Source organism: Temnothorax curvispinosus, unplaced genomic scaffold, assembly GCF_003070985.1.
Source record: "Temnothorax curvispinosus isolate PA1 unplaced genomic scaffold, ASM307098v1 QBEX01012946.1, whole genome shotgun sequence".
NCBI lineage: Eukaryota > Metazoa > Arthropoda > Insecta > Hymenoptera > Formicidae > Temnothorax > Temnothorax curvispinosus.
The window spans coordinates 3,635-15,339 of NW_020222726.1; the positions used below are offsets into that span (position 1 = coordinate 3,635).

Genomic DNA, 11,705 nt, shown 5'->3' on the forward strand with positions numbered 1-11,705 from the left:
GTATGCGAGCGTGTGCGTGCGGCGCGCAGTACGCATATGTACGACTGCATGTGTGCGTGGGGTGCGTGTACGCGCGTTTTCGGGTGCCTTGTGGTGTGATTGCCGCTGTGCTCCCTATCATGGCATTGAAATGCGGTATCGTTTATTTTCCCCCCTTTTATGTCTACGGTGCCATCTCCTTCTACGCTATATAGTTAGTCCTCGCAAGGCTTGCTAGCGTGGCACATGTTCAAGTATAAATTATGCGCGATTGAGCATATAGTGAAGCCAATTACAATAAAACGTTTTGTTCTTTTGCAATCCAGTTAGGTACGTTGTGCCTGATTTATTGAACCGCTCACAATATAAAAATGACAATCACTCTTGGATATAATCGCATCATTGTTGCGTGGAATACACAACGGTGAAATAAGATATCGATGCCTTCGTTAGCTAGAATAAAATATCTCTTATATGTCGTAAATCACAAATAAATATTCACAAAATATTATACGTAATATACAACATAAACTTTTACCGTAGCAAAAAATTCTAAGGATAATATAAATATTCCGCCTAGCTGTAAGTTGATAGTTTTGCTACCTCTTTGCAAGAGAAACAATATTAGTTTTTGTACGTGTAATGGTGCTATGTACCACCGAACATTGTAACTGTGTGAATTAAAAACTGCATAAAAGCAATGCATCAAAATAATTAAATAATAGAAAATACATTTGTAGCATATATTATCTCTTACGCTGTGGAAAATACGTGGTTATAGTGATCTGTAATTTCTTGCCCGGTATAATTGACTAGAAAGAAATATATCCAGATTATACCTACAATTAAAAAGTGTATTATAAATTGTTCGATATCATCTCCAAGTGTCTTAGTAATCTGAAATATAATGCGATTATCATGTGTGTATACATATTAGAATATATAGAAAAATTTACATTTCGGAACACATTGAAAAATTTACATAATACAGAAAGTTAGAAAAAATTTCTTCCTTGTACAGATCTTTCGAAACTGTACAAAATCTCGGTAATTTTGATATCGTAAAATATGACATTATTCACATCAAAATACGTATAATAATAATGCGAGAACTCACTCCATAAAGATTGAGGCTCAAACAAATCACACCAACTGTTATTAAAAAAAAGTGCGATCCTTGAAAATTATCAAACAGGACCTCAGAGAACCTTTAAAAAAAACATAAAATATTATTATTTATATTATATTGCTATTAGTAGATAAATACTAACTTGATAGCTTTACGATGAATATCTACCGCCAGAATCATTTCTTTATACATTATAATCTCGTTCTTTAAGCTAACCTTTTTCACCATATTTGTCATCAATGCTTTCTCGATGCGGTAACTATAAATAATTTTCTTATAATTATATAATATACATATAATCTTATTGCATGAAGAAAAATAATTTGCTAGTATAACATACATTTTGTCATTTTGTTATTTTTGTTACTTGGAAAGGAAAAAACTTCTTAAAAAATTAATTTGTTTGTAAAAGTACTTTTTCTAATCTATAAAACATTTCATCAACAAATTAAATAACATTAATTCCTGTTTTACCATCAAAAAGCTATTATTACAATAATGAAATGCGTTATTTGTTAAAAATAAGAATATAATGTTTTACGAACTTTTTTCTGATAGACACAATTTTCAATTTTGTTAATAAAAAAGATTTTGCACAAACGTCAAACAATTTATTATCTTAAGGAAAAGTTTATTCGTATTTATATAACATATACGTATGGTAACAAAAGTGACTTCAATACGATAGCAACATTATTTTCATGTGTAAATTTGTGCTAAATGAGAATAATTTTTAACAAATTTTTTGCAATTACGCAACTGTTACATTTATTCACATTTATTTTTTTTACCTGGCGATTCTAAACATGCCACAGGCATGTTTAAGGTAGCCTAAGAGCATTAGGTCTGCTGCTACCATTGCAGTCCCTCCGATTATCATGACTGCATACATGTGTAGTAACAGTAAATAAAAATATTCTTCTTGGTTAACATAGTACACAGGCATTAGGTTTTGTATTAGGTGATGCATTTGAGATTTATTTATGACGACAGCACCAGGAATGACCGGTAAAATTACGATAGAAGTAACAGCAGCTACATTGCCGCAGTAAAACACTAAGAATGTTTAAAAAATTAATTATATTTTTTATATTTTAAAATATGATATCTGCACTTATTTAGAATAAGTAAAAATAATTAAATAAATTTATTTAATTACAATTGTAATCTACTCTTTTTTTGCAATATGTATTAAATATCAAGAGAAATTGTCTTACATATAATTATGCCCGCAAAACGCTTTGCTTCGTTTCCGTATTTCTTTATGATAGCTATTTCGTTCTTATCTTCTAGTTCGTCACAGATGTGTTCAAGCTCTTCTAAGAATCGCTTCACCTTTGGTATCAACATTTCATTTTATTTTTTGATTAGTCTCGTTGGAAATTTGGAAAAAGGCTATTTTGTATAAAGTCTGGCTTATCAAAAATAGTTATTCTATATATTATTTATATTAATTAATTGCATACAGCAAAAGACCAACTTACAATTTGATTTTTAATTCGAAACGAGTTGTATTCAATTGTATACATAATAAAAAGTGATGCAGTTGAGAGAACCTTGATAGCAATATTTATAGTGCATTTGGCAGACACAAACACTGCAAACTACAATCGATACCTATATATTTATTTAAAAAAAATAATTTTTTAATTTAAAAAAGCCTTTTTTACGCGATTAACTTAACTGCAGATATAAAATAGCCGATTATTTTTCCATATACTATAATAATGTAATGAGCAATTCATATCACAAAAAGAACAGTTTTGCCGAAGTATCTAAAAATTTAGCTAGATACAAAATAATTATGTAGATGAAACTGATTGCTAAAATGTCAAAATTTTTTGCAGCATTATCATACTTCAGCGACCTTCTATAATTATTTTGATGGCAACAAAATTATTTTCAGATCTGTATCCCATCTTAAAATTGCCGTGTTAAGTCGATAGTCGAATTTATTGTTGCCTCTTTTCTGCGATGCTGATTGGTTATTTCGATGTGTTGCGCGCGTTACTTCGTATCAAATGTTATGTATATCGTTTTAACCTCGTCACGTGTCAATGTGTATCGTGAGGGATGACGCATGACGCGTGGTTAGCGCAAGTGAGAGTGATTTATTGTAACGGAAAGATCCATGTAATCATCTTTAAGAGGAGAGTAGAGGGACAGAAAGAGGAAAAGAGATAGAGAGAGAGAGAGAGAGAGAGAGAGAGAGAGAGAGAGAGAGAGAGAGAGAGAGAGAGAGAGAGAGAGAGAGAGAGAGAGAGAGAGAGAGAGATTGATTGATTGAGTGATTGATTGATTGATTGATTGATTGAGTGATTGATTGATTGATTGATTGATTGCTTTATTTTATGCCATAGTCACTGACTTGATGGAAGAAGTTTGAACAGTCAAGAAAAATAAATAACCATTTTAAGCTTTTTATTACCTTAACTCAAAAGTTTTGCTATTAGGGGAGAGTTGGCAATTACCGCGCGGTTGACAATTCCGCGCCATTGTTTATCTCAATAACTATTTGTATTACGCGCCTACAATGATGTTAATATCATAGAGGCCCTCCCCTACTTGTCTTATAATTTTATTGCAATTTTCTTTGTAAATCATAAAACAGGTTACCGTCATGACAAGCAATATCATGTACATAAAAAAGTCAATAGCTGATAAAGAAGGTTACATGGAGAGGGAGATAAGCTTTAAAAAAACTTTTAGATTTATACTGTGCATAACTTTTCGACGATGAAAACGACTATAGTGCGTTCATCCATAATTCCTTTATTCTTTGTGAGGAAGACGAACATGAGAGTAATAAAAAGTTTAATTGCTTCATATAAGTTGATTTCAATATTCATTGCTCGTACTGAAAATCTGAAGTATACATAACAGTAACTATAGATTTTTAGTACGGACAGTGAATATGAAGCAGTTATACGTGTGACCGTGTATTTTTAATTACATATTTGAGCAAATACAACTTTTTTTTAGAAACTTGTTGGTGTATTTAAGCGCTTTTATTGTACTAAGTATTTGTTCTCATAATTCTAGGTTTTGAAGACTTGATGCGAGCTTATCAGAAAGTTTTACTCGTGATCACAAAGGACGAGCTTGAACAAACACCACGATTCTACGTTAGATGTTAGGTCGAGATGAAAGATTTCATCAACGAGGTGTTGGATGACTGCGACGGATACAAGAATATATGTCCAAGAATAATTCCAAATTGCTTTCAACGTTGCATCAAAAATTGCGAAAATATAATGACTTTGAGAAAAACCGCCAAATGGGGAGAATCTCGATCAGGACAACGACGAGGAAGAAGAAAAAAGGTTTTAATAATATGAGAAACATTTATTATAAACGCTTGTTTAAGGGGGAAACCACTGTGATGGCCGGAAAAAGAAATCCTATTTTTATATTTTGTAATGATTTGTTTTTTATAATATATTTAATATATGTAGGGGAGACCGGGGCTAAACCGCCAACGGCCCAAGCAGCATTTTGACGTCCGCCCGACGTTAAGATAAACACACTTAACGTTGGTATCCAACGTTTTCGCTACATCGTTTCAACCCTCTTTTGCACTAATTTGGGGAATCAAATTTAGGTTGTACCAACGTTGGGATTCAACTTATATAAGTTAAATTGAGGTTACATTTTTTTCACCAGTTTTAACGTTAGTATAAGTAATTTTTGTAAACTTTGATTCTGTACACTCTGCTAGACCTGAGGTTATTTTTTCACAACGTACATTTTAGGTGTAGTTTTCGTGCTTCCATTCAAACCATATGACGGCATTGGTGTAATAAATGTATCATAATACGTACTTATCAATTTGGCACAAATAAAATGGCTTTATAGGAAAAATATAGTTTGCGCAGTCTTTGATACTATTGCAATTTTGTCATAAATACACGAACCCAGCACTGAAAATGTATAACGAAACCCACTTTATTGATAAATGTGGAAATGATAGGTCGAAATTAGACGAATCCCTTCTAAAATATTCCAATTTACTAAATATTCTAATAAATAACTAAAATTTTCAAAGTGTAGATTTTAAATTTTTTTTCATCAAAATTACTTTTAAGATAAATATGTTGTCAAAACTTTAACAACAGATATTATATAAATGCTTTAAATTATTAATAAAGTGCGTTAAAAGATATAAATCTAAATATACTGGAAAATGGCGGATTATTTGCCTTCCTCTTTGAGGAATAAAAATGGCAAAGTCAGCGTTCCACACTATATCAAACTTTACGTAGTGAAAGGTGCGATAAATTCTACTAAGATTTAATTGTCTTCTCGTATAAAATAATGAACTTTTTCAGATTTTTGCAAACTAAGTAGTATACCACTGTAGGCAAAATTGTACCTATATTGACTAAAAGTCTTAACAAGGTTGCCAAACTGACTTAACATGTCGATAAAGTATCGATTAGTTGAAAATGCTATACTAGATTTGCGAATGAGTCGTATATCTTAACCAAATCCGACCTATGCAATACCATTTATGGTGATCTAGCTAGAGCATGGTTATGGCAGCCGTGCAGCCGAGCGAACGCGCTCTCGAGCTGTGAACCGCGCGGCGTGCGCGCGTTGCTTCCCGACGCGACGATAACCGCGTGAGATGAGATGGACCGGTTCGGCCGTGGATCGTCAACATTCGTCGCACACCCAAAAAAAAATATTCTGCCGATAAGTGGGGAATTCCTCTTAGCAGTTCCTCTAAGCAAAAAATCTTACATGAAGAATATCCTTCTTTAAGTAATACGTATTACTTTATAAATGAGTGGATGCGCAAGCTATAATCAAGAGTAAATTCCTCTACAGTAAATTCTACTATTAGCCTCTTAAAATAAGAGGATATGCTAGATATTTGCGGCGCGCGCGTTAAAGTTAAAAGACGATCGTCTTATTAGCTACGCGATGCGTACGCTACCACACGAGACGCCCGTGTAGAAAGTTCAGCCCCTTGCACAATGCCAGGCAACAGGCAATAGGAACAGGAAATAATAAAAAATCGTTAATTACAACCTAAAATATTCGAATGTTATGATTTGTTGGCAACAGGCAATAGACACATAATTTCCAACGTGACGGAAACTTCTGTGTCTATTGCCTGTGTCACTGTTTATTCTGCATTTATACATTGATTTCTGATTTCTATTCCCTGTTCCTATTGCCTGTTGCCTGGTATTGTGCAAGGGGCTTTATTAAGAATGGCCTTACATAACATAAGTCCTCGATCATTAGTTATATATTAGGGATGCCATAAGAAAGATTTCCTTATTTTAACCTGATGAGGTCCCGATCATTATTTATTAGGGATTCCATAAGAAAGGTTTCCTTATTTTTATCTAATAAGGTCCTTGTAAGGATTTGATAAGGATGTTTTAACTTCATAAATACATATTTATTAGGGCTAACCGGATAAGGTCCCGATCATTATTTATTAGGGATGCCATAAGAAACGTTTTTTTATTTTTGTCTATTGAGGCCCTTGTAAGGATTTGAGATAAGAATGTTTTAACGTTTTAACTTTATAAACATACTATTTTCATAAATATATTTACGAACACAAAATTTCATAATAAACCGGCACTGGTTTCTGACATTCACCCGACATTAAGAAATATTATATCATATATCTTATATCCAATTCAAAATTTTATTACTCTTTTTAAACTGAATTTGTTTATTAAGATGATTTTTGGAAAATTATATATTTGCGCTGGTTATGTAGACAATATATAACACATCAAATTAAGAAGTGGTCAAGAAGACTAGAGACCAGGAGACCAAACTCCTTAAAATTTCAGTGGTGGGGGTGAGTCAAAATGTGGTCCGGCGCTGTTCGCAGTATGGTCGCCGGCCAATTCATGAACTACGGCGTGCTGGATTTCCGGTGCAAGATGGTGCAAGAGCTTCGTGCAACATAACCAAGAACATCAGCTTGGCATCTTGGCAGATGTAAACACTGAATTTAATTTTGATGTCGTAAGTATTAATAAATAATATATGATACTTAGGAACGACGAAGTTCACATAGGAAACTTTTTTTGGATAAAACAAGTGATAAAAAAAATACGATATTCTGTGTTGTAAAATATAATTAATTAAATTTTTTTGCATAGGGCACTGAGTCTGGAAAAGTAATTGATGCAAACATGGGCGAATATCGAGAAGAAATTGAAGAAAGATTCGTAAAAGCAGGTTGCGAAATACACGGCGACTACAGGATTGCAAAGACATGCAAAAATTGTCTATTTAAATATCTACGAAAGAATGCAAAACTCATTCAGTTGCCACATGAAAGTTGGGGATTTGTTGCGCAAGATCACCGCATAATATTTGCTAAAGCAGAGAATGATTATACTATAAAATTAAATATGATCATTGATTCTCGAACATGAACGGAGAGATATATTTTAAACAAAACCATATAAAGTGGCTAATACCTGAGCCAGAATCAGTGAGAGATATTGTTGAAAGTTTGAATTGTATTGATAAACTCTTGGTTTTTCAAAGCATATAAATTTTTGTAATGAAATTGATAATAGCTTCCTCGGAACAGCTAAATTGTACATAAAAATGTTTATTGATATTGGATGTGTAAAATGCAATGTAATTTTTTTTAAATAAAATTATGGTTTTTCCTTTATATTTATCTCCTTATATTTTTACATAACTTTAAATATATATTATAACTTTAATAACATAACTTTTATTCAGTCTTTTTTTTATTGAACACTTGTTTTTATTCAAATACAATTTCAAATACACTTACCTTCGGAAATCCAAATAGCGTCCTTTTATTCGAATCCAAATTGGGACATTTACTCTCGCAATTCACAATGCAACACACTTTAGACATGATTTCACTTTGTTTTAAACGGTTTGCAACAAACAAGAAGACTAGAGAACAAACAACGTAAAGATTCGAACTTATCCAGCACGTAGCGTAATTCATGAATTGGCCGGCGACCATACTGCAAACAGCGCCGGACCACATTTTGACTCACCCCCACCACTGGAGTTCGGTCTCCTGGTCTCTAGTCTTCTTGGAAGTGGTCTACCATGTAAGGCAGTTGGCTCACGATCCAGAGGTCCCGAGTTCGATCCCACCAAGGTAAGTGTTTTTTCCAATACAAGAAAATATTTATAATCATAGACTACATCTTAAGAAACAAATTTAGTTATAAAATAGTAATAAAATTTCAAAATAAATAATTTTTTTTTATTTATTTCGGGTGAATATCGGAAATCAATGTCCTCTAATATTAAGAGGACACAATCTTGAATCTAGAGTCTCATGATTAGAGGATATTCTTCTACAGTTTAAAACATCTTCTTAAGGCCATATATCAGAGGAAAATCCTCTAGCATGAACCAGGAACCGCTAAACTGCAGAATTTTTTTTTTTGGGTGCATAGTCCTCGTAGCTCACGCACGACGCCGCGAATTGCCGTCGGCGATGCCCGCTTGACGCAGCAGTAATCTGCTCTACATTTTTTAAGGCAGAATTTGTTACCATTTCTCGCGATTTCTTAACGTCAGTCAGAAATGACCACAGGCAACGTTTCACAACGTTAGCGTTTTACAACGTTTGATAACAAAACGTTGGTTTACGTTGGGAATTACGTATTGAAGTCGCTCGAAAAGTGTGGTGCAGAGTATAACGTCAAGCGAACGTTAAATATCTTAACGTCGGGTAATAGGACTTAAACTGTTTCAAATTTGACGTTGGGAAAGTGATAAAAGAAGCACGTCGTAATTTTAACGTTAAGACAACGTCCAAAAAACGTTAGTAATTATAAGTTACATTTTATAACTTTCTTGGACCGCTTACAACGTTGTGATTAGTAGAACAGTAGTCCTTAGTCGGAAAGTTAACCGAAAAATGCTGCTTGGGGGGGTTGAACCGCCAAATCAAATATCTCGTGACCTGTATATTGTGCGAACTCGCTATTATCATTGTAAACGCTGCTTATGGTACCCATGTGACCAACGGAGTTTCGGCAGGTTACCTGCCGTGTTATGATTTTTACGAGGGCAAACGTGTGGTGAAAAGTGAAATTTTCTGCGCGTGGAAATTTTATAATAACTGCAATAATATTTGCTCTTCAAATCTCGAGGTACGTGATTATAAATGCATGCTGATTATAAAGAGTAATGCATGCTGAACACGAATCCAGTGTAGATTTCTAATATTTCATGGGCGATCCAAACCTGAAACTGATTTATCCCGGGGAGGGGGGGTGGCGGTTCAACTACGGCATTTTTGAGATTTCAATTTTTCCACCGTTGTCGTTTTTGCTCTATACCGGTTAAACAAAGCAACATAGATAAAAATTTCTTATATAAATTTTGTAGCTAAAGGTTCACTTTTTACAGTGGTATACCACATTTAACTAAAATAATATATTTTGTTATTAAAAATCGGCACCGAAAAAAAATTGGCCCCGGTTTAGCCCCGGTCTCCCCTACTGTAAAGAAATAATATACCAATTGATTAAATTTATTATTTCCCGCAAAAAAATCTGAAAATAGCATTTTTTCCCGGCCGTCACAGTGGTTTCCCTCCTTAAGTTCAAATTTTTGCAAGATAAAAATAATGAATTATTTCTATTTTTTAGCCGATGAGATTACAGAATCCGAAGAAGAAGAGGACAGTGCCTTAGCTTTCAAGAAGGCGGGATCGGAAGCAAGTAAACCCGATGTGTAAGTTCAAGGTTGTCTATACACTCTCAGAGAAGAATTCTAATAGATATAATACTATTAGGATCGAAATAGGGCAAATCATATTTAGTATTGAAAGAAGAATATTTTAATCTTAAATAGAGGATTCTTAACTCTAGACTCTAGAAAGAAGAATACCTTAATCTTAAATAGAGGAATTTTTAAATCTAGAATAAAATAATCTTGATCCTATCCCTCTAAAGTCCAGTTTTACGAGTGTCGGTTAACTTTTAATCTTAGATTAATTCGCTTTTCGTCTTCTTCTAATGTCCCTCTGATGCCCATTTCTACCAATGTAGATTAACATCTAATCTCGGTTTAACTTACTTTCTATTTTTTTCTAACTTTTAGAACTAGTAAAAGATGACAGGTAAGTTAAACCAAGATCAAATTAACCTGCGTTGATAGAAATGGACATTAGGAAGAGACGAAGAGTGAGTTAATCTAAGATTAAAAGTTAACCGACACTTGTGAAACTGGGTTTAATTTTTTCAGAATTATTCTAGATTTAAGAATTTCTCTATTTAAGATTAAGATATTCTTCTTTCAATACTAAATATGATTGGCTCTATCTCGATCCTAATAGTATATTGAATCTAGAATTTTTTTCTGAGAGTGTAAGATCAAGACTTGCAAACATCGGAGGTTAATCAAAATAATTTTTTATAAATCTTTCCGTGCATTGTTGCATTGCAGAAGACTGCGGTCGATGGCGAAGATGGCAGTGAAAGCGAATCTAACTGGCACAGTGACTCATATAGTGAGAGCACAAGTAGCGATGACGAAGACCAATATCAAAATATTCGCGAGCATTTCATCAAGAAGTACGTTCAATTTATAAAATTGGATAAAATTATTTTCTACTTAATGAAAAATAATAAATTTAACGATATATTACATGACATCATAATTTTTTTTTACATAGGGCTTTAGCCCAGGAGGAGGACGAGGATAAAACAAAGAGAAAGGAGCAATGTAAAGAACGCAAAGAAAAAAATGAAAGAAGAAACGCGACGAAGATAATGGCGAAGGAGAGTGGGAAACCGTTAAGGGCGGCGTGGCTATTCCCTCCGAAAAGCCGAAAATGTTCGCCGTACGTAGAGATAACGTACAAGAACGTAGAGATTAATATCGGTGCGGTGCCAGGCAATATAGGAACAGGAAATAACCAAAAAATTGTTAATTACAACCTAAAAAATTCAAATGCTATGATTGGTTGGCAACAGGCAATAGGCACAGAATTTCCAACGTGACGGAAACTCTGTGTCTATTGCCTATGTCACTGTTTATTCTGCATTTATACATGATTTCCGATTTCTATTCCCTGTTCCTATATTGCCTGAACCTAGCATTGTGCAAGGGGCTTTAAGGGCTCGGACACACAGTTTTTCGTAACTGATCACCCCGTCGGTCGGGGTAACCCAAAATGACCTGGAGACGCCGCGCCGTCGGGAGATCCGGGAAGAGTTTTCTTTTCTGTATAAGCGTTCGAGTTCCCTGGAAATCTCTAGCAGGGAGATAGGGTTTGGAACGCGAACGCGAACGGCCGTACGTTCCGAGGCCGTACGAATCGAGCAACGCGATTGGTCGAAACTTTACTGTTACTGTTACGAAAAACTGTGTGTTCGGGGCTTAAAGGCCTTCACACATAAAATTCCGTAAAGATATAAAAGGTATAAGCATAAGAAAATCGATCAATTCCAATCGAATATTTTTTTTTACTGGGATTACGGACAGCACAATACTTGATTGGGATTGGTTAATTTTCTTACGCTTACATTTTACGTCTTTACGGGATTTTATGTGTAAAACAGGGCACACACACTTTTCGTAGAATGTAACAGTAAGTGCTCGGGGG

General features: G+C 34.1%; 2 protein-coding genes across 3 annotated transcripts; one reads left to right on the plus strand and one right to left on the minus strand.

The window, feature by feature from the left end:
* Positions 1-272: 272 nt before the first annotated feature.
* Positions 273-2,688, minus strand: LOC112462929. The gene is made up of 8 exons (XM_025029024.1): positions 2,593-2,688; positions 2,326-2,443; positions 1,900-2,164; positions 1,251-1,367; positions 1,097-1,187; positions 737-876; positions 518-650; positions 273-432 (listed from the first exon to the last, which is right to left on the minus strand). The coding sequence occupies exons 1-8, from the start codon at positions 2,635-2,637 to the stop codon at positions 379-381; spliced, it is 963 nt and encodes a 320-aa protein (XP_024884792.1). The 5' UTR covers positions 2,638-2,688; the 3' UTR covers positions 273-378.
* Positions 2,689-3,867: 1,179 nt separating this feature from the next.
* On the plus strand, positions 3,868-11,026 carry LOC112462927 (eukaryotic translation initiation factor 3 subunit C-like). 2 transcript variants are annotated; one of them, XM_025029022.1, is made up of 5 exons: positions 3,868-3,910; positions 4,151-4,431; positions 9,745-9,829; positions 10,544-10,671; positions 10,773-11,026. In XM_025029022.1, the coding sequence occupies exons 2-5, from the start codon at positions 4,305-4,307 to the stop codon at positions 10,778-10,780; spliced, it is 348 nt and encodes a 115-aa protein (XP_024884790.1). In that variant the 5' UTR covers positions 3,868-3,910; positions 4,151-4,304; the 3' UTR covers positions 10,781-11,026. The 2 variants fall into 2 exon arrangements, 1 of the variants encoding a protein (XP_024884790.1); XR_003041728.1 differs by lacking the exons at positions 3,868-3,910; positions 9,745-9,829; positions 10,544-10,671; positions 10,773-11,026 and adding exons at positions 6,928-7,105; positions 7,243-7,769 and having other exon boundaries at positions 4,155-4,431.
* The last annotated feature ends 679 nt before the right edge of the window (positions 11,027-11,705 follow it).

Bases quoted from the DNA above. Each gene is read 5' to 3' on its own strand.
- LOC112462929 (XM_025029024.1), bottom strand. From the start codon at position 2,637: ATGTATACAATTGAATACAACTCGTTTCGAATTAAAAATCAAATT. The intron at 1,368-1,899 runs GTAAAAAAAATA...AATTATTTATAG, and splicing joins GGCATGTTTAGAATCGCCAG to TTACCGCATCGAGAAAGCAT. The intron at 433-517 runs GTAAAAGTTTAT...ATTTTATTCTAG, and splicing joins CCTTAGAATTTTTTGCTACG to CTAACGAAGGCATCGATATC.
- LOC112462927 (XM_025029022.1), top strand. From the start codon at position 4,305: ATGTCCAAGAATAATTCCAAATTGCTTTCAACGTTGCATCAAAAATTG. The intron at 4,432-9,744 runs GTTTTAATAATA...TCTATTTTTTAG, and splicing joins GACGAGGAAGAAGAAAAAAG to CCGATGAGATTACAGAATCC. The intron at 9,830-10,543 runs GTAAGTTCAAGG...GTTGCATTGCAG, and splicing joins GAAGCAAGTAAACCCGATGT to AAGACTGCGGTCGATGGCGA.